This window comes from Canis lupus, chromosome 4, assembly GCF_048164855.1.
Source record: "Canis lupus baileyi chromosome 4, mCanLup2.hap1, whole genome shotgun sequence".
NCBI classification, from domain to species: Eukaryota; Metazoa; Chordata; class Mammalia; order Carnivora; family Canidae; genus Canis; species Canis lupus.
In genome coordinates this window covers 21,795,413-21,818,897 of record NC_132841.1, presented here as the reverse complement: position 1 = coordinate 21,818,897, position 23,485 = coordinate 21,795,413, and the positions used below count along the sequence as shown (strand labels likewise).

General features: G+C 55.7%; 2 protein-coding genes across 16 annotated transcripts in view; one reads left to right on the top strand and one right to left on the bottom strand.

Moving 5' to 3' along the window:
- The first annotated feature begins 1,482 nt into the window (after positions 1-1,482).
- Positions 1,483-18,876, top strand: AIFM2 (AIF family member 2). 15 transcript variants are annotated; one of them, XM_072823420.1, is made up of 11 exons: positions 1,483-1,597; positions 8,851-9,044; positions 9,416-9,531; positions 10,817-10,936; positions 11,613-11,705; positions 13,716-13,824; positions 14,679-14,831; positions 16,061-16,261; positions 16,882-16,934; positions 17,487-17,532; positions 18,043-18,876. In XM_072823420.1, the coding sequence occupies exons 2-11, from the start codon at positions 8,867-8,869 to the stop codon at positions 18,165-18,167; spliced, it is 1,194 nt and encodes a 397-aa protein (XP_072679521.1). In that variant the 5' UTR covers positions 1,483-1,597; positions 8,851-8,866; the 3' UTR covers positions 18,168-18,876. The 15 variants fall into 15 exon arrangements, 13 of the variants coding, with proteins under 13 accessions (XP_072679521.1, XP_072679523.1, XP_072679518.1 ...); XM_072823422.1 differs by having other exon boundaries at positions 1,579-1,597; positions 8,854-9,044; XM_072823417.1 differs by lacking the exon at positions 1,483-1,597 and adding an exon at positions 1,604-1,778 and having other exon boundaries at positions 8,854-9,044.
- The window catches only part of MACROH2A2 (macroH2A.2 histone), a 48,722-nt gene continuing 43,543 nt past the window's right edge, over positions 18,307-23,485 (bottom strand). The window contains exons 7-9 of the mRNA XM_072823425.1: positions 23,030-23,119; positions 20,924-21,098; positions 18,307-19,093 (exon numbers count right to left, since the gene is read on the bottom strand). Coding sequence (XP_072679526.1) covers positions 18,928-19,093; positions 20,924-21,098; positions 23,030-23,119 — 431 coding nt within the window. The 3' untranslated portion in view covers positions 18,307-18,927. The remainder of the gene's footprint in view (positions 19,094-20,923; positions 21,099-23,029; positions 23,120-23,485) is intronic.

Sequence of the window (23,485 nt, the reverse complement as noted above, 5' to 3'; positions counted from 1 at the left end):
CTCAAGGGCCAGCATTAGGACCAGCAGGGTCTTGAGCACTCTGTGTGGTTGCTTTTCTGTGGTCCCAGGGGCTGAGAGAAGGAGGTAGAGACTCCCCTACCTCTGACTGAATCCCCTTCTTAAGCCCAAATTCAGGGGGCAGGGTGTCAGCCAGCACCTAGGAGAAGAGCAAGGATTCCAAAGAAGTAGAAGGGGCCGCCTGGGCCGTATGGGATAATATGTGAGTAGGGCGCTCACAGGAGGACACCAGCTTCCCCCCATCTCAGGAATGTTCTGGGCACCAAGGTCTTCTAGTTGGAACTGATGACAATCCTCCCCATACCAGGGGTATACCAGGGGATACAGGGTCCTTGGCCACAGCTTTTGGTAAAAGTCCAGAACAGTTTACACTGCTAGTGTGAATATTCATGAAAACCGGGAAGACGAAGGGCGAAGGGCGGTATTCAAAAGAGCATTGGGCTGGGAGCTCGGGAGTTGCCAACATACTATGTAGCCTTGGGCAGGCTAATCTGCCCACATAAAACACCTGTAAGAAATGTCTTCTGTGTGCCAGGCTTCAAGTTAAAACACTTCACAGAGATGATCTCATTGGATCTTTTCCACAATTCCTAGGGTGGGCGCTAATATTTGCGTTAAATAGACGAGGATGGCTCATCCATCACCAAATTGGCTACATCTTACCGCCGGGTGGGAGCTTGCGGCAGGGCGGCCTGTTTCCAGATCCCAGTCAAGCGCCTTTGTCTCCAGGACCCCCCTCCACCCCCCCCCAATTTCAGGCAGCCCTGCCACTCCCCCATCCTTCCGCCACAGAAGGGAAGTCACATCTGTCACCCTCCCGCTTAAAACCTCGCAGGGGCGCAGGGCGTCCCAGTGCCCCGGGGTGACGCGGCCAGCCCCCAGGCCCGGAGGTCTGCGCGCCCGCCCGCGCTGCGCCCGCTGTCCCGGGCCGCCCCTGCGAGCCCCCGCTTTCAGCTCTGCGTCCTGCTACCGGGTCCTTGCACACCCAGGGCACAGCCGCCCCTGTCCTCCCCTGCCCGCCCCTTCTCATCCTGGGAGAGGCCGCGGCCCGCTTCCCTGCCCCCAGGCTTCCGTACTGCGGGGGGTTGGCCAGGCAGCACTTGTGCAGCGGAAGGGGAGCATCGCGCCGTTGGGCTCGCCGCCCGCCGGCGCCCGCAGGCCACGGGGCGGGCTGAGGGCGGCTGCCCGGCGCGGTCCGCCCGGTCGGGATTTCCAGGCGAGCCGCGGGAGGCAGGTGGCCGCGGGGACGCTCGGGGCGGTCGTCCCGCCGCCGTGCCGGGGCCGCCCTCTGGGGCCGGGGGCGGGGAAGTGCCGGGGGCGCCCTCTGGGGCGGGGGCGGGGCCGGGGCGGGGCGGGGGCGGGGGGGGCCTGGGCGGGCCGGGGGCGGGGCCGGGGCGGGGCCGGGGCGGGGCCGGGGGCGGGCCCACGCCGAGCGAGCCCCGCCCACCCCCGCCGGGAGGAGCCCGGAGCGCGCGGCGACCGCGGAGCGGCCCGGGGGTGGCGCGCGGGGCGGGCTCTCGGGCCCCCCACACGCCCCGAGGGCTCGCGGGGCCGGGAGGACGCGGCGGTCGGCGTGGAGGTCGGTGCGCGGGCGCGGGGCCCGGCGCGGGAGGGCGGCCGTGCGGGGTCGCGGGGCGCACGCCTGCCCGCTCCCAGGTGCCCCAGGACACGGAAAGCGGGAAGTCCAGCCCCGGCCGGGGTAGGGCAAGCTCGCCCCTCCCTCCCCGTCCGCCCTCGAGGCTTCTGCGGAGTCTTCCCAGGTCAGGCGGGCGCTGCCCTCCCCGAGGCCCCGGGGTCACCGTCGGGGGGAAGGCAGCGTTCGGGGCGGGAGGAGAGGCTCGGTCGCCAAGGAGGGCAGTGGCCGAGGGCCTGCTCGGGTGCGCTAGGGGCCCGCTCCCCCCCGCGGCCCCAGGTTCCGCGGGGACAAAGGTCAGTGGTCCGGAACGTCTGGGGGACTGGGGAAGGCCGGGCCGTCCGAAATCCTCCCGGAGCTGCTTTTAGTGGGTGATGGTGGGCGCTTTCCCTCCCACAGCACCCGCTAAACACCGGCCTTTCCCTCCAGGAGGAGTCCCTGTGACGCTTGGATGCGCAGTCGGGGGTGGGGGGGAGGCCCTTGGAAGCCGGTGATCCCACAGGGGGACGGGCACAGGGCAGAGGGCCCGACCGCTGGGAAGGGGCTCTCAGGCGGCCCGCGGGCTCCTACCGTGTGCTCCAAGGCCAGTATGTACAGTAGGTAAATATGTAAAATATCGGGGAAGCCTGCCCAGGTTGGTGTATACAGGCGCAGGACCACCTAGGGCCCCAAGCTCTCGGACCCCCCTGCCCTCTCCCTTGTGCCTGGCCTTGTTCAGGGCCACTTCGGGTTAGGGGTGGAGCTGGGCTGAGCCGGTGTCCTCGTGGGCCAGCCTGGCCTCTGGTGGTGAAATGTGGAAATCGGGGTCCAGACGCAGGCGCAGGCGGTGAGCAGATAGTTGGTCTGGGTGTTGGGGGAGCCACGGAGTGACTTGCTCCCAGGATGGTGTACAAGTTCCATGGCCTCGGTTTTCCCTGAGTGTATATGTGACACCTGGATGAGCCTTTCTGCCCAGAGCTACCCTCTCCTGGGGCATGAAAGGACAACTCCCTCTTCAGAAATCTGTCTTTTTTGGGTTATATTCAGTGTGCCTCCCCTGGGGGCCTGGCCACGGAATGCCAGCACTCAGCCTGCACCCCTCTTCCCTGACCTGTGAGGAAGGCTGCCTGCCCCTCCCCCCACCCAGGCTGGGAGAGAGGATGGTCAGGGTGAGTCCCACTCTAGTGGCCCCCTCATTCAGATGGTCACTTGGAAGCATGGCTCTGGAAATCCACTCTTGGTGTAACTGTGCTGACTCAAAAAACGAGTGTGTGTTATTTGTAATCTCTCTGAAGTAATGCTGGGGCAATGTCCTTGCTTGGATCAGAGTTCACATGGTTCTTATGTCTTCAGAGGCACAACCTCTTAGCAGCTTTGGCATAAATAGAACTTCTTCACTTTTCAGGAGATTCATTCCTAACAGCCCCTTGTTTGTATTGTTAGAGAAGAATCCTCCTGGGGCCAGGCTGGTGTCCTTGGCAGAGAAAACAGGATTTACTGAGAAAATACAAGTGTGAACCAGATTGTGCGTGTATGTGTGTGTGTGTGTGTGTGTGTGTGTATTGGGGGCAGGAATGGGTGGGTGGTAAAGGTAAAATTCCATAGGATTTGTTGGACAATTAGGATTTGTTTTCTTGGACCTTCTTTTATGCGAACATTCCTGAGTCTAGGCTGATGTAGTTAAGATTCTCTGGGGTCACCCTCTCCCTTGGCTTGATGTTCAGTTCAAAATCAGATGGTGGGGCTGGAAGTTCCTGAAAAAATTAAATCAAAAGTTACCATGTGACCTAGCAATCTCATGCCTAGGTATATATACTCGAGAATTAGAGACAAAAGTCCACACAAAAACTTGTACACGAATGTTTCTAGCAACATTACTCTAACAGCCCAAAGGTAGGAATGACACAAATGTCCATCAGCTGACAGATGGATAAATAAAATGTGGTATTTCCATACAGTGGAACGTTAGCCATTAGAAGGAAAGAAGTACTGATATATCCTGCGGTTTGGATGAATCTTGAAAACGTTATGCTAAGTGAAGGAAGCCAGACACAAAAGGCAGGAAACAGGGGAATCTATAGAGACAGACACATGAATGGTTGCCAGGGGCTGGAGGGAGAAAGGCATGGGGAGTGACTGCTAATGGATAAGAGGTCATTTTGAGGAGTGATGAAAATATGTTCCAGGATTAGATTGTGGTGATGGTTGCACAACTTTATGAATGTACTAGAAACCACCAAATTGTATACTTTAAACTTGTATAACATATGAGTATTTCAACTTAAAAAAATAGATGGTAGGAAGCCTGCCCTGGTTTTCAACCTTTATTATTTCTATAAAAATGGCATACTCAGTTAGAAATGTTCAGGCAATACAAAAAAACAAAAACAAAAAAAAACAAGCAAGCTCAAAGAAGAAAGTAAAAATATCACTTAGTGACCACTTTTGGTAGTTTGGTTTGGAGCGTGGTTCTGGTCAGAGTGTTGAGGATGGAACTTGGACAAATTATTGAACTGGTTTCCCAGATGGGGACAGAACCCCACGCCTGTTCAGTACAGAGGTGTGTGTGAAAGTACAATGGATGCTAGCAGATAGAATGGTGACTTGTCTGTGTGTATGGGGCTGGGTATCTATCTGATTGTACTCAGTGGGATTAGACTTTATATGCTGTTTCTGGGCTTTCTCATGGACTTTTTTTTTCTTTTTTTATAAAAATATTTATTTATTCATGAGAGACAGAGAGAGAGGCAGAGACATAGACAGAGGGAGAAGCAGACTCCTCGCTGGGAGTCCGAAGTGGGACTCGATCCCAGAATCCTGGGATTATGACCTGTGCCAAAAGCAGACGCTCAACCACGGAGCCACCCAGGTGCCCTCATGGACAACCTTTTTTTCCCTCCCTAGGACTTTATGTTTTTAGAGTAGTTTTAGGTTCACAGCAAAAGTAGAGGGGAAGGTACAGAGATTTCCCATATGCCTCCTGCCCTTGCGCCTTCCATTGCTTTTCCCATTATCAGCATCGCTTACCAGACTGGTACATTTGTTACAGTTGATAAGCCTACATGGACACAATCACCCAAAGACCATAGTTTGTTTGTGTATTTATTTATTTATAAAAATATTTTATTTATTTATTCATGAGAGACACAGAGAGAGAGAGGCAGAGACATAGGCAGAGGGAGAAGCAGGCCCCTGGTGGGGAGCCTGATACGGGATTTGATCCCAGGACCCCAGGATTACGCCTGGAGCTGAAGGCAGATGCTCAACCATTGAGCCACAAAGGCGTCCCAAAACCATAGTTTGTTTGTTTATTTATTTATTTATTTATTTATTTATTAAATATTTTATTTATTTATCTATGAGAGACACAGAGATGCAGAGAGAGAGGCAGAGACACAGGCAGAGGGAGAAGCAGGCTCCATGCAGGGAGCCTGACGTGGGACTCGATCCCAGGTCTCCAGGATCACGCCCCGGGCCGAAGGCAGCACCAAACCGCTAGGCCACCGGGGCTGCCCAAGACCATAGTTTATATTAGGGTTCAATCTTGGTCTTGTACGTTCTATGGGTGTGGAGTAGTCATGGACAAAGTTTTCATGTAAAATATCATCCATTCTGGAAACACATGACTCCAGAACATTCCATTGTATGGGTGTTTAATAGAGTAGTCTGCCCTTTATGGAGGTTTCGATTGCTTGTGGCATCTCCCATCGATTGAGGCTGTTGGCATAGCACTACTGCTACGTTAGAGCATGGGACTCAATTGCACACATGCTTTTTGACCTCCTTAGGGTAGTTAGGAACACAGAGGTCTGTGGCTTAAGCCCACGGATTCGGTGTCCTGAGTAAGTCATGGCAGCAGGGTCTAGCTGTCCTTGGGGCCAGGCAAGAATTGGCACTGGAAGAGCCGAGGGAGGGTTGGGGTGTCCAAGAGTGTGGGGTAGGGGAGGCTGCTGAGCAGGAAGGGTGGAATGTCAGAGGGATGACACTCCCAAGAGTGTCAGAGGCTAGTAGGGGAGAGAGGCACAGATTCCTGGAGAGGCCTCCCGCAGTATGAAAGCACTTCCCCTCCCCTGGCCTAGCTACGGTGGCCCCTCAGGCCCCACACCTTCCCCTGGGAGTGCAGAGAAGCGGTTTGCTTTCATGGAGGGTTAGCCCTTTGGGGAAGCCAGCTGATGATCCTTGGGGACTGAGGGAGCAGGGATTCAACTCCTTTGGCCAACCCACCATCTGCCAGGCCTATGCTGGGGTCGCGGGGCTTTCTTCCCTGGGATGGAGACCCTGGTGATTACAGCCTGGGGGTAGGCCTGAGTGATGCCGTGGCAGCATGACATGTGTCTGCTGGCCCTGTCACCTGCCCTCCTGGCCTCCCCACATTGTTTCCTGAACTCCCACCCCTTCCCTTCCTGCCACTGGACTTTGGGTCCTAAGCTTTGCTTTCGGTGGTGAAGGCCCACGGCCCCTTGATTTTCAAGGCTCCTCCTGAGCCGGCCTGGGTGGTCCCATGTGACCGGACCTGTGGTGGACCCCGTCTCCCCAGTGAGCTGTGTATCCTTTCTATGTGCCTGGGCCAGCCAAGTTGGAAGCAGTTCTCTGGTTCTCCCCAGACTCCTTGCTGGCTGCTAGCCTCAGGGGCAGGCTGGCGCGAGGGGCTGCGTGGAAGGGGGCAGGTGAAATGCACCCCTTCCATAGCCCGCCTCATTGTCTGCCACATTCATGGGCTCTGCTGTGTTCCTGGGATCCTCTCCTGACCTCTGGCTGGGTCCCTGGGCCCTCTTGGGTCCTGGCCCCAGGAAGTATTCTCCTTCTGGCCCAATTGGCAGATTCAGTCTGTTGAACACTCAGGGGACAAGCTCTGGACCAGCTTTTTAAAGGCGTGGAGCAGTGAGAGCAGCACTGCCTCTGGGGACTTGTCTTGGTCAGAGCCCTGCTGAGGACTCAGTTTCCTCATCTGTAAAACAGGTGGAATGTACAAACCTCCATGCATTGAGGACTATTTGGCTAATGGGAAACAAAGTTAGATCCCTTCTAATCTGTGCTACCCCCACCATTCCCAGCTTCTCTCCCGCAGGGGAGAAATGAGGCAGTGCGCATCTGAGTACCAATGAGATCAGTGCCTGTGGGTCCATAAGCTGCCTCTATAACCATGGAAGGCTCTGGGGGCCATCCTGGGGGGGGGGGTCACTATGTCCTGGAAATATGTGCCAGAACATCTCACAGTGTCCCCTCCCACTGCAGGGGGTAAACGGCGGCCCCAAGAGAGGGGAAGGGCTGTGCCCGAGGCCACACAGACGATGCAGACTGGAGTAGTGGCCTTCCCCTTCTGTACTGCTGCCTGGAAGGGCCTGGATGGCTTGAAACATGCTTCCCCAGTGAGCCCGGCAGCTTGCTTGTGTCCTTCAAGGTTGACCTGAGTGCAGTTTCTTACTTCCTTGACCTCCCCTTCTCCCCTCCCCGTGAACACCCCCTCCCTGAAGCCCACCAGAGCTGCCGCCTTCTCTGCCTACCCTGTGCAGGGTAAGCTTTGTTGCTTTCCTTAGCGTTGCCCTCCGGCAGCCTGGCTTACTCCTGCCTCTCCTTGGAGCCTGCATGGGCCAGGAGGATCGATTGCCTGCCGCCCTTGAGCCAGCATCTCCCGACAGGATGCTCTTGGGATCTCAGCTCCTCAGACAGCTGGCTGCCCACCCTAGTGAGCCCCAAGGCCTACAGCACTAGCGCCTTTCTCTGGGGCTATGCTGGGCTGGGGACAGGGCTCCTCGCCGCAGCCCCAGGCCGGCCCCTCGGCCCTCTGTGGAGGCAGACTCTGGGACGCACCAGATGGGCCAGGCCCGTGGGAGGATGGGCCTGGGGGGCCGTCTCCCAGGCTGGCTCGGAGAGCCCAGGCAAACTGCTACTTTCCTTTTCCTTTGTGCTCAGCGGTTCAGTGTCTAGTGGGCCAGCCCGGCACTGCCCTCCGCCTCCGATGTCCTCCACCATCTGGTTCGGTGCCGAGCATTGGTTCTCAAATTTTAGCTCCTTAGGGATTCAGCCAAAGTTGGTTCTCGGTTTGCTGGGAACTGGTCACGCTGCCCCAGTCCATGTGTGAGCGTGAGCCTGGCGCACACTTGGCCTACAGGTCTGGCTTCTGCCCTCTGCAGGTGCTCTCACAGATGACCACTCCCCTGTCCCAGGCATCCAGCACCAAGCACCACCTCTGACCAGAGCCTGCATGATCAGTGCTTCTCCCTGACCCTGTGTCTTACCAGCAGACATTTCTTCCCATCCCGTCTCCTGGGGGATGTTGCTCAGCAGTCTTGGGCACATCCGCCATCCCAGGAATGCTCAGGGGAGTGACTTGCCCATCGCAGGCCCCCTTTCCCCACCCATGACCAACCATGATGGTATCACATCCTGTTTTGGAGATTGCTCTGCATAAACCTGCTAACTGATCTCCTTAGACCCGGGGCTCAGGGTGGTGGCCTGGGAGCTGCACAGAATCCGGCGTCTGCCCAGTGCAGCACGGAAGGAATTGTAGCTACTTCCTTTAACGTGGTCTGTGCTTGCCAGTTGCCCACTGCTGTGCACCTGCCCAGCTCCCCTCATCGACCTCCTCCACCCTGCCCTTTGAGTCTGCGAGGCCTGCCTTAAAAGGACAGAGACCGTATCTGTGTGTGTGTGTGTGTGTGTGTGTGTGTGTGTGTGTGTGTGTGTGATTATGGCGTCCATAGCACAGAGCACACCAAAAAGCGGGAAGCTGGTTAATGCATGTTGAGTGAACAAATTATATATGGAGTGAAAAAATGCACAACAACTTGTTTAATGTGTGCAAAAAGTAATATTGGAGGTGCACAGAATATCTCTGGTAATGGGGGCAGAATGCCTTGGAGAAGGGAACTGGGTGATTGGGGAATGGGATAGTTAGGGTACACCTTGTTCCTTTGCAATTTAGTTCCGATGTTACAGAATTGGAATTTCATTAATAGATAGTCACATAATTTAAAAAGATCCAAGTCATGGGGTACTTGGCTGGCTCAGGCAGTAGAGCACCTGACTCCTGACCTTGGGGTTGTGAGAGTTTGAGCCCCACTTTGGATGTAGAGTTTACAAAAGAATAAAAATAAATAATAAATAATAAATGAGAAAAGATCAAGTCTTGGCATCTGAGGCCTTTCTTGCCACCGGCCCCCTGACCCTGCCAGCTCTTGAGCCCCCTGACCCTGATGCAGTCTCTCCTCCTACCCCAGCAGTGCCTGGTTCAAGATGGGGTCCCAGGTCTCTGTGGACATGGGAGCCGTGCGCGTGGTGATCGTGGGTGGCGGCTTCGGTGGGATCGCTGCTGCCAGCCAGCTGCAGACTCTGAACATCCCCTTCATGCTGGTGGACATGAAGGACTCCTTTCACCACAACGTGGCAGCCCTCCGGGCCTCCGTGGAAAGTGGTAATGGACTCTTTTCTGGGGCTTTCTTTGTGAGAGTGGTCTTGTCACCACTGTGGGGCCTGGGGGTGGTTTTTTCCACTTAGGGCAAGGCCTAAGTGCCACCTTTAGAGAAGTTCTGGAGAGCCTTAAGGCTACTGGCCTTATGCAGCTACCATCTCAAGGCCGTAGAAGTAGAAGTAAGAGCTGGGCTTCCCTGAGGACCTGGTGAGGCTCAGGCTGGTGCTCTCGGGGGAGGGGGGGCGGTAATTCCCAGAATACCATTGGCTCGGCTGTTTGGCCAAGGATACACCTCAGGAAAGGTTTCGAGTCATTCTGGCTTCCTGCGGAGAGCCCAGGTTTACTCTGTGATCTCCTCTGTGCCCATTCCCCAGGCTTTGCAAAAAAGACATTCATTTCCTACTCGGTGACCTTTAAGGAGAACTTCCGGCAGGGGCTAGTCGTAGAGATCGACGTGCAGAATCAGATGGTGCTGCTGGAGGATGGTGAGGTGAGCGTGGCGGGGGCTGAGCCGACCCTCAGCTGGCTTCGAGAGGCCCCCAGGAAGCCGCAGCTGCTGGTAGGAGGAGACCTGGGTGGTCTCAAGGGTGCAGACCCCTCTGTGGCCCCTACATGGTGCCGGCTGGATGGCACATTCCTCACACGCAGAGGCCTGGCCACAGCAGCCACGGGAGTGTGGTGGCAGCCTCTCCTGCGCCTTTCCTGTACGCCAGGCACTGTGTTAAGCTTACTTAATCTCATGTCATGCCCTCCATGACTCCGTGAGGGAGGTGGTATAGCCTTGCTTTATGGAGAGGCTCAGTGGCTTGTCCAAGATCCCACAGCTGGTAGGAGACTCAGCCAGGATTTGAACCCAGGCAGTTTCACCCCAGAGAGTCTATGCTCTGAAAGCTGGTGTCTCAGAACAGGCCCGGCCTGGCTGGCCTGTAGAGGCCCTCTTGGCTGTGTAGGTACACACATGATCCCACATCCCCTGGATTGGGAGGTCCCTGGGGCAGAGGCCTTCACTCATCTCTGCATTTCCCAGCCCCAAGTAGAGCCCGGAGCCCGGCACATACCCGCAGTGACGGGGGATCCATCCGTGAGCCACCATATGTCGTGCTGCCAGTCACCTCCAGCCTGGCCCTCCACTCTATTCAGAGTTAAGGGGCAATTGGAGAGAGGGGACACAATTGTTTTCCTCGGTGACTTTGTGAGAATCAGTCTTCCTTGAATTAATTTTAGGGCTGAGGAATCTCTTGGCTGGAAAGGTGACTGAGTCTCCTTGTCCTGTGGTTTAGGCCATGTTTCTCAGGGCCCTAGAAGGGACCGTGAGGGCATCTTGGGTCTCCACGGGGTTGGGGCAGAGAGAGAGACAGCCACACCGTGCCCCCTTCCACCAGAGCAGCTCTGATTTTGTCCACTTCATCCATTTGGGCTCCAAACAGAATTTCTCTCCCTCCCTTCCTTTCTTTGTGGGAGCAGAGGAAGTACCTAGGAGATTCCAGACCAACTCCACACTGGCAGCTGGAGTCTGCTTGTCTGCACAGTATCTCCTGTGCCCTGCTCGCTCACTCACCCGCCACCCATCCCTGTGTGTGTTGGCCCCAGGAGGAGCGTGATGCGCTCCCTCAGCTGTCTCCCGGGTTCCAGGGCCACCCCTTGGCCTGGTCAGTGGAGGGTTTGCTGCTTTCAGAGGAGGGCGGCCTCGGTGTGTTCCCTGCCCGGCGGGCCTGATCGCACCTCTTTTCCTTTGCGCAGGCCTGCCCTCACCTCTTTTCCTTTGCTCCTCCCAGGCCCTGCCCTTCTCCCATCTTATCCTGGCCACCGGCAGCACCGGGCTCTTCCCGGGCAAGTTTAACCAGGTTTCCAGCTGGGAGCTGGCTATCCAGGCCTACGAGGACATGGTGAAGCAGGTGAGCTGTCTGTTGGCAGGGCCCCAAGAGAGGAACCACTGGGGGGACATGGGAGGCACAGCCATGAAGATGGAGGGTTAGCGGGAAGAGACTCCCTGGCGAGGACCTTTGTCCCCATCATCAAAGTCTGGCTGGGAGCACCCCAGACCTCACGTAGTGACTGCTCTGTGTCCCTGACTTAGGTCTCTTGGAGTCTCGTGTGCACAAGGCTCTGTGTTTTAGAGAGCAGGCTTGAATCCATGATCTCAGGCGGTTTTCACCAAGGGGTGGCCAGGGTCTGGCCCCACTGAAAGATGGGGAGTAGAGCCCCTGAGAAGGATCCCCCAGCCAGTGCTACCACGGGACCATGGCCGGGTCCTGCCCTCTCTGCCAAGCTTCTGAGAAGCCTGGAGAACCTCTTGCACCATCATGAACAGATGTGAGTGCAGAGGTGAGGATCCTGGCCGTGAACCCAGACAGACCTGGGCCGGGGTCACCTAAGTGGCAGCTCTCAGGGCTAAGCGAGGCCCGAGTGAGAAGATGCAGGGAGATGCCCAGAATGACCCGGCCCCGAGGAAGCCCATCCGGACCCAGATTTGGGAAGGGTTCTCTTCTCCCCTTTGGCCAAGGAGCCGACACCCTCGCTGAGCCCCGGGCACGCTGGGGCTAAGGGTGTTTCTGCTTCCTTCCACCCCAGGTCCAGCGCTCACAGTCGGTGGTGGTGGTGGGAGGCGGCTCTGCCGGCGTGGAGATGGCAGCGGAGGTTAAGACCGAATTCCCCGAGAAAGAGGTGGGCATGCGGCCTTGCCTTTGGGCTCCCAGAGCCCGGCGTCTCTGCGTCATCTAGGGAGCACGGGGATTGGCCCGGCTCTGCCATGGGGAGTCCCCGAATGTCCTCTGTTCTGCCGGTGGTTTTTCCCAGAGAGCCAGGCTGTGTCCGCATTCAGTGAGGGGTCCTGCGCTCCAGTCCCACCAGGGGCACTGAGTCTGGGAGAGCTGCCTTGCAGAAGGTGAGCTCTCCTGTCCCCGCGGTGTTCCCACCCCTTGAGATAGAAATGTAGGGTGGGGCACCCTGGTGGCTCAGTGGTTGAGTGTCTGCCTTCGGCTCAGGGCGTGATCCCAGGGTCCTGGGATCAAGTCCTCATTGGGCTCCCCACAGGGAGCCTGCTTCTCCCTCTGCCTGTGTCTCTTCCTCTCTCTCTGTGTGTCTCTCATGAAGAAATAAATAAAATCTTGAAGGAAGGAAGGAAGGAAGGAAGGAAGGAAGGAAGGAAGGAAGGAAGGAAAGAAAGAAAGAAAGAAAGAAAGAAAGAAAGAAAGAAAGAAAGAAAGAAAGAAAGAGAGAAAGAAAAAGGAAGGAAGGAAGGAAGGAAAGAAAGAAAGAATCGTAAGCTTGACTCCCTCTTTTTGCTGGCAGCTGGCCTGGTCAAAGACACCTGCAGTTGGTGTTTGGTCTGGGGGGAGCAGCAGCTGTTTGGTCGTCAGGAGATTGTCGCCCTTGCCCTGAGTGGCCACATGGGTGCCAACAGAGCAGGCCCCTCAATGCCCGTGCTGGGGAAGGACTGGCCAGCACCCATGGCAAGGTGACCCTGCTCCCTTTTAATGATGGAAGGAGGGAGAACCTGCCTGGAACTCTGGAGAGAAAGAGACCGTCCTCGCAGGATGTAGAGGCTCAGCTGAGGGCTGCGTGATGAGTGGGGATATGGGTCCTTGAGGTGAGAGCTTGCTTGCAGCTGATGCCAGACCAGCTCCCGAGAGCCCCGTGAACCCTGTGGTTCGTGCTTTTCTCCCAGAGAAAGGCAGGTCGGTTGTGAAAAGATCAGCATGGGCTAATTTAATTATATGGCTGTTCTCTGACAAATTATTGGAAATTATTATGCGTGATGGATATAAAAGTTTTTGAAGTTTGATTTATGGGGCAAAGACCAGTCTGAAGTAGGAAGTCACTCAGTATGACTTCCACATGTTTATGATTGGTGAACAGATCCCAGTAATGGTGTCCACCCTTTACGAAGGACTCAGTATGTGCTGAGTTATGTACTTTGTACATGTTTTCTTTCTTTTTTTTTTTTAAGATTTTATTGAGAGAGAGAGCATGCGTGCATAGGCGCGGGTGGTAGGGGGAGGGGCAGGGGCAGAGGGAGAAGAAGACTCCCCACTGAGCAGGGATCCCAAGGCGGGGCTCGATCCCAGGACCCCAGGATCACGACCTGAGCCAGTGGCAGACGCTCAACCACTGAGCCACCCAGGTGCCCCTGTACATGTTTTCTCAGTTCATCATCACAAATTTCCTGTGAGTGAGACGATCCCTTTTTGACGGACTCTTTGGGAAGTGTCCGAGTGAGTATCTGAGATGACACTTCAACTCAGGGAGTCTGACTGTAAAGCCCAAGCTTCGAACGTCATTCCAGGCTGCCCCCTGCTTCCCTGTGCTTGCCTGTCAGACAGCAAGTAGATGTGCCTGGAAGAGCCAGTTTTAGAACCAACTTTAATGTAAACGTCAGCCTGATTTACAGCTGGAGTGTCAATGGCTTATATAGAGACTACAATTATCCGTGCCCAAGGACGCTTGAAAAGAATTTCCACATGGCTCTGGGGTGGGGGTGTGGAGGGTGTGGAGCCCTGGTGCTTTCTGAAAGAGTCTCAGACTAGATGTGGGCTCCAGCCCAGCTGGCGTTACCTGGTTCCGGCATTGGGCGGATTACTTCTCTGGGACCTCGCTGACCTGGGGAGGAGCGAAGGGAGACAGACTCGTGTGTTTCTAAGCCTCTCTTTCTCTGCCCTGTGGTCATTTGTCCAGGTCACTCTCATCCACTCCCAAGTGGCCCTTGCTGACAAAGAGCTCCTGCCCTGTGTCCGGCAGGAAGCGAAGGAGATCCTGCTCCAGAAAGGCGTGCAGCTGCTGCTGAGTGCGTGCAGGTTCCCTTCCCGCCCTGCCCCTCTCCCTCCCAGAGGCTTCTCACTGTCCCAGCTGGAGGGCCCTCTGTGTCTTGGGGTTGAGCAGCTGAGCCCCACTTTCCAGCTTGACTGGTACTCACAGGATGCCCACGCCATGCAGGCAGCACTGTGCTGGCTGTTGCTTTGGACACAGTGGAGGTGGTGCCCCTTTGCTGAATGATTTAAAAAAATCACCTAAAGGGATTGTGGTAGACAGAGTGGGTACTTTTGTAGTCAGAGGGTAATGAGTGAGGAGTGTGACCTTTGTTGAGAGCAGGAGGAGAGAACACCTCCCAGCTTGTTTGAAGACTGAGGCCCTAACCCAGTGCCGTGACCACCACACTTCATGGGGCTCAGCCCCTGCGGTTTTCACAGGGAGGGGTGACATTTCTGCTCTCGACAGACCCTTCCCGGCTCTTGGTCTCCATGTACCTGGCTGTGCGGTACTGCGACCACCTTTACTTTGAGGCTGGGGGAAGAGTATCGTAGAGCGTAGAGTATTGGCCAGCGTCTGGACCTTTCTTGCTTTCACCTTGGTCAATGGTGTGCCTGGTTAGGACAGCGTGGCTGACATTGTGGGAGGTGTGGCTGATGTTGTCCTCAAATAGCTTTTCCCAGAACTTCTTGGGAAACTCAGCTTCACTTTCCCGCACTGCTTCTGGGAACTTTCCTCCCTTTGGATCCTCTGTGGTGGCCGGATGTCCACATCGTGCTTCTTGGGGCAGCAGGGTGGACTGGCAGGGGGCAGGGAGGAAGCAGGAGCAGAACGGTCACTTAGTGGGGCCCACACCCTGCTGGCCTCCCGCTCACGGATCTCACCTGACAGGTGAGCGGGTGAGCAACCTGGAGGACCTGCCTCTTAACGAGTATCGAGAGCGCATCCAAGTGCACACAGACAAAGGCACGGAGGTGGCCACCAACTTGGTGATCGTCTGCAACGGCATTAAAGTCAACAGCTCTGCCTACCACAGTGCATTTGGTAAGTGGCCCACTACCCAGGCCGCTTCCTCACCCTCCGGCCTCTGCAGGCTTGTGGGCCTCTCCCCCAGGAATCAGCATCGCCCTGCCTTCCTCCCCCCACTCCCAGCAGCTCAGGGCTCTTCTGAATGGTGACATCAAGCTTTAAATTCAGGTCTGGGTCCACTCTTGCAGTGCCTTCCTCCTTGTGGCCATGATTTAGCCCAGGGTGGCCCAGGTGACCAGTCTTTCAAAATCTGAGCCCGCCCCCTCGTGGTGAGAGCGGGGAACAGGTTTCAGAGCGAAGGAAGGATCCATTGGTTCACTTTCTTTGAACACGGAAGGGAGGAAATGCCTGGGGTCAGGCCCAGGAATTTCATTCCCAGGTGTGCTGTTCTCCCCAGACCCTGATCCAAACGTATGGCCACTGAGCTTGGAATGACCACTTGGGGAGGAGAGGAAATAATGTGGCCTCAAGTTCAATATGGAAGTCAGCTAAGTGGGGGCTGCAGGAGGTGGAGTCATGCTTCCCCCCACCGCCTAGCATGAGCTGGAGACTCTGTGACTCTTCCTCACTCCCCATGATTGGTGTGTCCCCAGGTCCCCGTCATTTACTCCGTAGCACCCTTCCTGGACATGGAGCTCCTTCCAGGACATGGAGCTCCTGTTTGGGTCCTGCCTGAAAGAACTGGCCAATCCTAGGAGGAGGAGGCTAGTCCAGGCCATGCGTGGGGCTGGGAGTGAGTGCTTGTAATGGACGGAGATCCCAGAATTTTATACCCACTTGTCTTAATGTTATATTTTTAAAAAATAATTCCTTTAAGTCCCTTAAAAAGAAAAGTTTATCATTTACTAGAGCCCTGCCTTATTTAAAAAATCTGATCCCCCCCCCCCACAAAAAAAAATAAAATAAAAAATCTGATCCATGTTCAATGGGAAATTCAAGACTTGGCTAAGTTACAACCTAGTCATTGTTAAGTTAATCATTGTTGATGGAGGTAACTTACAGAGTCATACACATCGTATAGAGTGGCACATGCTGTCTTTCTGACCAGTTTCCGTCCCGGAACAGTAACCTTAACTTTGCAGTAAGAGTTCGGAGGTGGGGACTTCAGGCAGAAATAAATTAGGTGGGATGTTTGGCCCTTGAGGATATGCTTTTGGAAGATGGTTCAGCCAACACCAGAGGGTCATCTTCTCCATGTTCCAGTGGCCACTTAACAGGATTTCAGGGTTGACTTTGCCCGACAGATGGTCACCTGGCCAGCAATGGCGCTCTGAGAGTGAACGAGTACCTCCAGGTGGAGGGCTACAGTCACATCTATGCCATTGGCGACTGTGCGGACGTGAAGGAGCCCAAGATGGCCTATCACGCTGGCCTCCATGCCAGCATCGCCGTGGCCAACATTGTCAACTCCAGGAAACAGAGGCCCCTCAAGGCCTATAAGCCAGGTAAGGAAGCCCCTTGTACTCCAGTTTTAAGAGAGCTGGGCTAGACATGGCGAAGCATTTGGGGGCTCTAAGATGAGTGGCTGCGAGAACAAGCTCTCAGAGCTGGTGATGGAAAATATCCCTCTGGAACTCTTTATTTTTATTTTATTTTTAATTTTTTAAAAATTTTTATTTATTCATGAGAGAGACACACACACAGAGAGGCAGAGACACAGGCAGAGGGAGAAGCAGGCTCCATGCAGGGAGCCCGATGTGGGACTCGATCCCGAGCCTCCAGGATCACGCCCTGGGCCGAAAGCAGGCACCAAACCGCTGAGCACCTGGGGATCCCCCTCTGGAACTCTTTAAAAATAAATCAGGGACTCACCCATCTTCCTAAAAGTCTTAAGCGTTTCCCTGTCCTCACACCGAAGGTCCCGGGTGAGTTTGTGCTCGGGGAATTGTAGGCCCACGAATGGGGAGCGGGAGTCTGGTTTGTGCGCATGTGTCTGCTCCACAGGTGCGCTGACGTTCCTCCTGGCCATGGGGAGAAATGACGGCGTGGGCCAGATCAGTGGCTTCTATGTGGGGCGGCTCATGGTGCGGCTGGCCAAGAGCCGAGACCTGTTTGTCTCCTCCAGCTGGAAGACCATGCGACAGTCTCCACCTTGAAGCGGAGCTGGGCGGGAGACAGGTACTGCCTCTAGTGCACTGAGATTGCTTGACAGGCAGGCCCCACCCCAGGAATGCCCAAGGGCAAACGTCCTCTTCCTGGACTGAGATGCCAGCCAGGGATGTACTGATCAGAAACACAACTTGCAGAAAACCAAAACTGGGAGAGGGAGAGAGCCATTGCACGATGACCCCCTCTAGAGGATTCTTTCTGGGTTTGGAGAGGTCTGCCTGCTGGGGAGGGAATAGCCCGCCTTCTCTCCCCCAGGGTCCTCATGCGTGTGCACGTGTGCGTGTGTGTGCACACGTGTCGGCATTCAGGAGAGCAGGAGAGGGCAGGGTCTCCTGGTGGCTGGTGTCCTGTCAGGGCAGGAGGGGGAGCCTGCATGGTGAGACCAGCTAAAGATGGGGAGCTGGGACAGAGATGACCTGCACCCCGAGCCTCTCCCATCACGTCATGGGCGGGGAAGCCCATGCATTCCGCAACACTCAGGTGTTAGTTGGAGCCTGATTTCAAACTGTTAGTCCCTCCAGTCTTTCATGTTCAGGACGCTTTCTGTATTTCCATTTCTAGGTCCTGATTAATACACCACAGGTTACATTTAAGAAGAAAGAGTTAGGTAAACTCCCCACCCAGTTAGCCCGTCCTAACAGACAGTGAGGTTTTACAAAGCTATCAGGTTAAGCCTGCAGCCTGGCCTACCAGCCGCTGGAGATGTTCAGGAGAGGCAGCTGAGCTAACGTGACCCTTGGGGGGGGGTTGCCATTGGGCTCCCATTGAGGGAGCAGAGTGGGCTCAGCAGGTGAAGCCCTGTGTGCTTCTAGGCTGACACTTCGTGCAGCAATGCCTGCCTCTGGCCGTGTGAAGGTACATAAGCGACTCCTCTATCTGGGAGAGCACCTCAATCGGAGGGAGTCTGTTTTGGAAGACAGCTTAAACCTCCCTAGTGGAAGTGGTTGGTGATTTCGTCTGAGTAAATGCAGGCCCTGCTCACCTTTGATGATGGCCCCTGGGTACGTGGCCAGAGTCCTGGGGACACCAGCCTCTCTGGGCTGCTGTCTGGGCTGTGGCCCAGGTTGATTCCATTTGTTCCCTGGGCCTATGTGAGACCTGTGCCTCTCCCCCATAGGATGGCTGCCCCACTGGAGGCCTCACCCAGGACTCCCTTCCTGTGGACCAAGGCCAACCAGGCTCCCCTTCTGGAAACAGGACCTGCTGCCACCCGAGAGGCGCAGGCCATTCCATGCTGTCTGACCTTGGGGCCTAGCAGGGTAGGAGGCTCAGCCCATTGTTCTGTTTGTAACGTTTTACAAGCGTCCATCCATGGGGACACAGTTCTCCAAACTGAGGAAAATGTTGCAATAAAAGACTATATTGTAAGAAAGACACTGGATCTTCTGTTTTTTTTTTTTTCTTTCATTTTCTTTTTCTTTAAAAAAAACAAAACAAAACAAAAGCCTGAAGTGAAATCTTTTTAGGGGTAGATACAGATGCCATGGGGTAGGGGTGGGGGCAGTAAAACAGGAAAGGAAAGCACCAGTGAGACACCTTTCTCGGTTTCTTCTCTCCGCCACTGAACACAGACAGCCAACAAAGCCCAAGTCACTTTTACGCCCTCTTCCCTCGCAAGAAGGAGAAACAAGGTATTAAGAATTTCGAAAGGATTTTTTGTGTGTGTGTGTAAAAGTCAATGCTATAAATCTAAAACGAAGTCTGTTTCTTTTTTTTTTTAAAAAGTTCTAAAACAACAGGAAGAAAACACATGGAAAGAAACCCCTTGTGGAGACCTGGGTAATTACAGACTGAGGCTCTTTTAAACGAGATTATAAAATGCAGAGGGCTCCTTCCGTGGGCAGGACCTGCGCCGGTGGCCTCCGTGACCCGCTGCCCTGCCAGCTGCCCTCGGCTCCCCTGCCGTCACCCTTCCTCTCTCCTTTTAAAAAATAAACCCCCACTCCTGTGACTTCGATCCTCCTCCGATTCCCGTCGGCAAGCGCGGCCGGGCAGGGGGTGGCTACTTGGCGTCGAGCTTGGCCATCTCCTGCACGTAGATGCCAATGCTCTCGCTGTCAAAGAGCAGGAAGTAGACATTCTTCAGTGAGGATGTGCTCGAATCGTCAAAGTGGGCCGAGATGGCTTTGAGGGTCACCTGGGCTGCCGTCTGTTTGGGGAAGCAGTTTCTGTGCCAGAGGAAAAAAAAAGAGCTGATGTCACTTTGGTTCCCAGGACCTGTGGGATCACTTTGCCCTCAGCCTGGGGTAGGGGTCAATGCGATGCCTACTTATCTTGGCACCACGCCTTTTGTTTCCAACTCATGGGGTCTCGCCGTGTGCAGGCTGGGCCATGTACCATCATCTCCTTTGACCCTAGTCAGAGGAACAGCCTGGGAGGGGGCGGGCAGGAGACGCTGGCCCCACTTTACAAGAGCCAAGCTGACTCAGCATGGCACAAAGCGTTCAGCCAAAGTCAGAGAGCTGGCCTGCGAGCAGTGCCTCATGCTTGGGTGAGTCGATGTCACCTGCCCCAAGTCGAGCCGGGCTTTAAAACCACTACCAACTCAGCATTTGAAATACCTGGTATTCAACAAAGCACAGCTAGGTTTTATTAGCTCCCTCAAAACCGCCGTGCATTGTCAGATTGCTTGTGAAAGGGCACACATATGTGCTCGAAAGTACATTTCTTAACTCTTCTGCACTCACTAGTTCCCTCTCACTAGCCTGTGTGGACATGCAGGTGTAACTCGAGTATGGGGGACTCTGGGCAGGGCCCCAAGCACCAAGCTGAGATGGAGCTGGCCTCCGGGCTGGGCCATGACATTAGCCTCCGGGGACACAGCCATCCTAGTCATTTGGGGGTCAGCCACGAAGCCCCCTCGGGCGGGTGCGGGATGAGCCTGCCTGACAGGGATTCTCACTCGGATGTAGCGCCCCAGCTCAGGATGTCACAACACGTGGGCCCGGCTACGCGAGGGCTTCAGCCCGCTGTGCCTCTGGGCCCGGCCGTGGAGACCCGGTGCTGCTTGCTCAGGTTGAGGTGGGGTTACGGCAGGAGGCCAGGCCTCACGATTTCTCCCTCAGCCTTCCTGTGACTCGACCGTAACAGAACGGCTCTAGTGTGTGACTCCCATCTACGTTACAGAGGGGCATCTCTTTTAAGATTTTATTTATTCATGAGAGACAGAGAGAGAGAGAGGCAGAGACACAGGCGGAGGGAGAAGCAGGCTCCATGCAGGGAGCCCGACGCGGGACTCGATCCCGGGTCTCCAGGATCACACCCTGGGCCGAAGGCAGCGCTAAACCACTGAGCCACCTGGGGATCCCCCAGAGGGGCATCTCTTAAGAGAGAGGGTGTTCAAAATTGAAGCAATAGCTTGCTTCGACGACGAGTGTGATGTGAGAAGATAGGCTACCTGTGAGGACAGGTAACCTCATTGCCTACCTGCTGCTGTTCCCGCACCCCGCTGGGGTCTGTGACCATTAGAACAGACACTTCTCCTGACTCCCAAAACAGACCTTTGGCAAGAACCTGTCGCTCCTCTGGGTGGTCTGTCGGGCTCAGCCTCCAGGCTCCCCTCCTCATCACCTGAGCCCCACACGAGCCCCCTGGGGATTCTGAGGCAGTAGTTCTGGGGTGCAGTCTGAGAGGCCAAGCTCTGACATCCTAACACAGAGAGGTCACCGCGGCTGGTCCACGGGCTACACTTCAAGGTGCAAGGCCTTTGAGCCTGGTATTTCCTTTTCTCTTGAGTAGGCTCCTCCACCAGCCTGGAGCCCAACGTGAGGCTTGAACTCATGACCGACCCTGAGATGGCGACCTGAGCTGGGATCAAGAGTCAGATGCTTAACTGGCTGGCAGCCTGGTCAACCTTGCTTGGCTGCGCCGGCAGCCCTGGGTCGCGTCTCCTGGAAGGGCCAGCCCGGCTGTGAATACGCAGGAGAGAAGCAGGCCCGAGGGAGCAGGCTGGGGGAGAGCCCCCCGCCTCCCCGGCCACCCAGAGAAGCGCATCTTACCTGCCGCTGGGGAATGGTGGGAATGCCACAGACTTGAGCTTTTTGTCCTCCGCCGCCGACAGGCAGTTTTTGATGGTCTCTTCCAGCTGTTCTTCACATTTGTCGGAGCCCCACTGAGGGATGTGACAGTGGATGACAAATTTGGCTGCAAGTCCGCTGGATTGGCTGACAGCGGCTGGGACAGGAGAGAAACACTGCGGGTTACTTCCTACACCTGTGCCTCCCGCCGGGGGTTACAGGCCGAACCTCGTGGAGGACCCCCAGATGCTGTGAATGGGGAAGCGGGGCACCATCCTGTGCTTCTGATGGGACCAGACGCCCGGCAAAGAGCAGGAACCCTGTCGGGATTGCTTTGGGCAGTGGGCACCGGCTTTGGACAGGTGCGTTCAAGGCTCATGTGGTGGCACGTGGCTGTCACCTGCTGACCACGGTTTCCAGTGAAGGGGACCCGTCAGAATCATCTCTGGCAGCTGAGGAATGGCCCTCCCCGGGTGTCCACGTCCAGATCCCTGGGACCCGGGAGCCTTACCTCACATAGCAAACGGGACTTGGCGGAGGTGTTTTAGTGAAGGATTGTGAGACGGGGAGATCACCCTGGGTGATCTGGGTGTGCCCTCAATGGAATCACCTGGGTCCTTCTGAGCGGGGCGAGAGGGGGGCGGGTAGGAAGGCTAAGGGTAGGAGAAGGCAATGTGAGCACGGAGCCAGGGAGCGGCACAGCCCAGAAGCTGGGAGGGAGGAAGGGAGGAGCCAGTCCTGCCAACTGTAGTGTTCGTAACACTGTGACTCGTTACAGCAGGGATAGGAAAAGGATAGGACAGCTTTCAACAGGTGGACACACGGCCCCGCAGCCCCCACCCGGGGGGCCCCCAGGGTCCTGGCTCGGTGGGTCTGGCGCAGCGCCTGTGTGCACGTGTGGGTGAGGGCCCTCCGTAGATGGCAAAGCGCTGCACTACTTGGTTGCACATCCCCAGGGTCAGGGACTGTCTTCTGGCCACCCCTCCCTACCCAAGGAGCCCCCGGTGGGAGCGGGGGTTCAGAATGGGCTGTGCAGTTTAGTTATGCCAGCCTTGTCTCCTTGTCCCAGTTCAGACTCCTATCTACTCCCCCAGGCCCACCCGAGCTCTTTGGTCTGAGCCCCTCGCTGTTCTCCGGTGAACCCTGCTCCCCCCAAGCCACCCTCGCAGAGCTGGGGTTCCGTGACCCTCAAGGAACCGGCTGTGGCAGGGGTCCTGGCCTCGCTCTGGGGGCCTGGGCAGTTCGGGAAGCCTGTGGCTACTAGGGACTGTGTTTTTTGTTTTTTTTTTTAAGATTTTATTTATTTATTCATGCGAGACACACAGAGAGAGAGAGAGAGAGAGAGGCAGAGACACAGGCAGAGGGAGAAGCAGGCTCCATGCAGGGAGCCCGACATGGGTCTTGATCCCAGGTCTCTGGGATCACGCCCTGAACTGAAGGCAGCGCTAAACCGCTGAGCCACCCGGGCTGCCCTAGGGACTGTTTGTAACACAACTTTGTGCACCAATGTTCACAGCCGCTCGATTTGCAACAGCCAGACGTGCAGCAGTCGGGAAACAACCCAACTGATGAATGGATAAACAAAACAGAATATTATTCAACCACAAAAAAGGAACAAAGCACTGATGCATGCTCTGGTATGGGTGGACCTTGAGAAGATTATATGAAGTGAGGGAAGCCAGACAGCAAAGGTCACAGAGCCTATGATCCTGTTCACGTGCCATGTCCTGGACAGGCACATCTACGGAGGCGGAAGGAGGGCTGGGGGTCACCAGGGGCCGGGGAGGAGAGAGGGGTGTTTTCGGGAGACACCCAGAAGAGCTCTAGACTCGTGGTGGTGATGGTAGGACAACATGATGAGTGGAAGCTAACTCAGTTGCTTCATCTCTGGGTGACTTGATGCAAACTGACAACTATCCGGACACTTGGTCGTCCCCAGACTGTGTTGAGTGGTCTACACAGGCCTGCTCAAGCTAACTCATTGGCCGTGGTGTATCTTGCTTGGCACACTGATGGTGCGTGAAGCGCTGACGCTGGCGGGGACGGTGCCGAGGCTGTGCCGGGAACACGGCCCGCCGCCACACCTACCTTCAGCAACTTCCAAAGGGCCTTGGGATTTGCGAAGCTCCTTTACTGTTTCCAAGAACTCTTTGCCGCCCGCCTTTTCCAAGGCCTTCCCTGTGGAGGAGAACAGGAGAAGCCATTGCCGTGGTCCTTTCCAGAGTCACGAGTTACACTGCTTCACACAGTTTTCATAGGCCACAGACAAACCCACAGCCACACATGGGAAGTAGGAGTCACACTTTGCAATTGGAACCCTCGCTGCCCCTGGTCACTGCCCGCAGGGGTCTCTGTGCTTCTGTCCTGCAGGACTTGGATTCTAGCAAACTCCTTTCTTCCCCTAAATATTTTATTTATTTATTTGAGAGAGAGAGAGGGAGAGAGGAAGAGAGAGAGTGAGCACACACAGGGGAAGGGGCAGAGGGAGGAGAGAGAATCTCAAGCAGACTCCTTACTGAGCGCAGACCCTGACGTGGGGCTCGA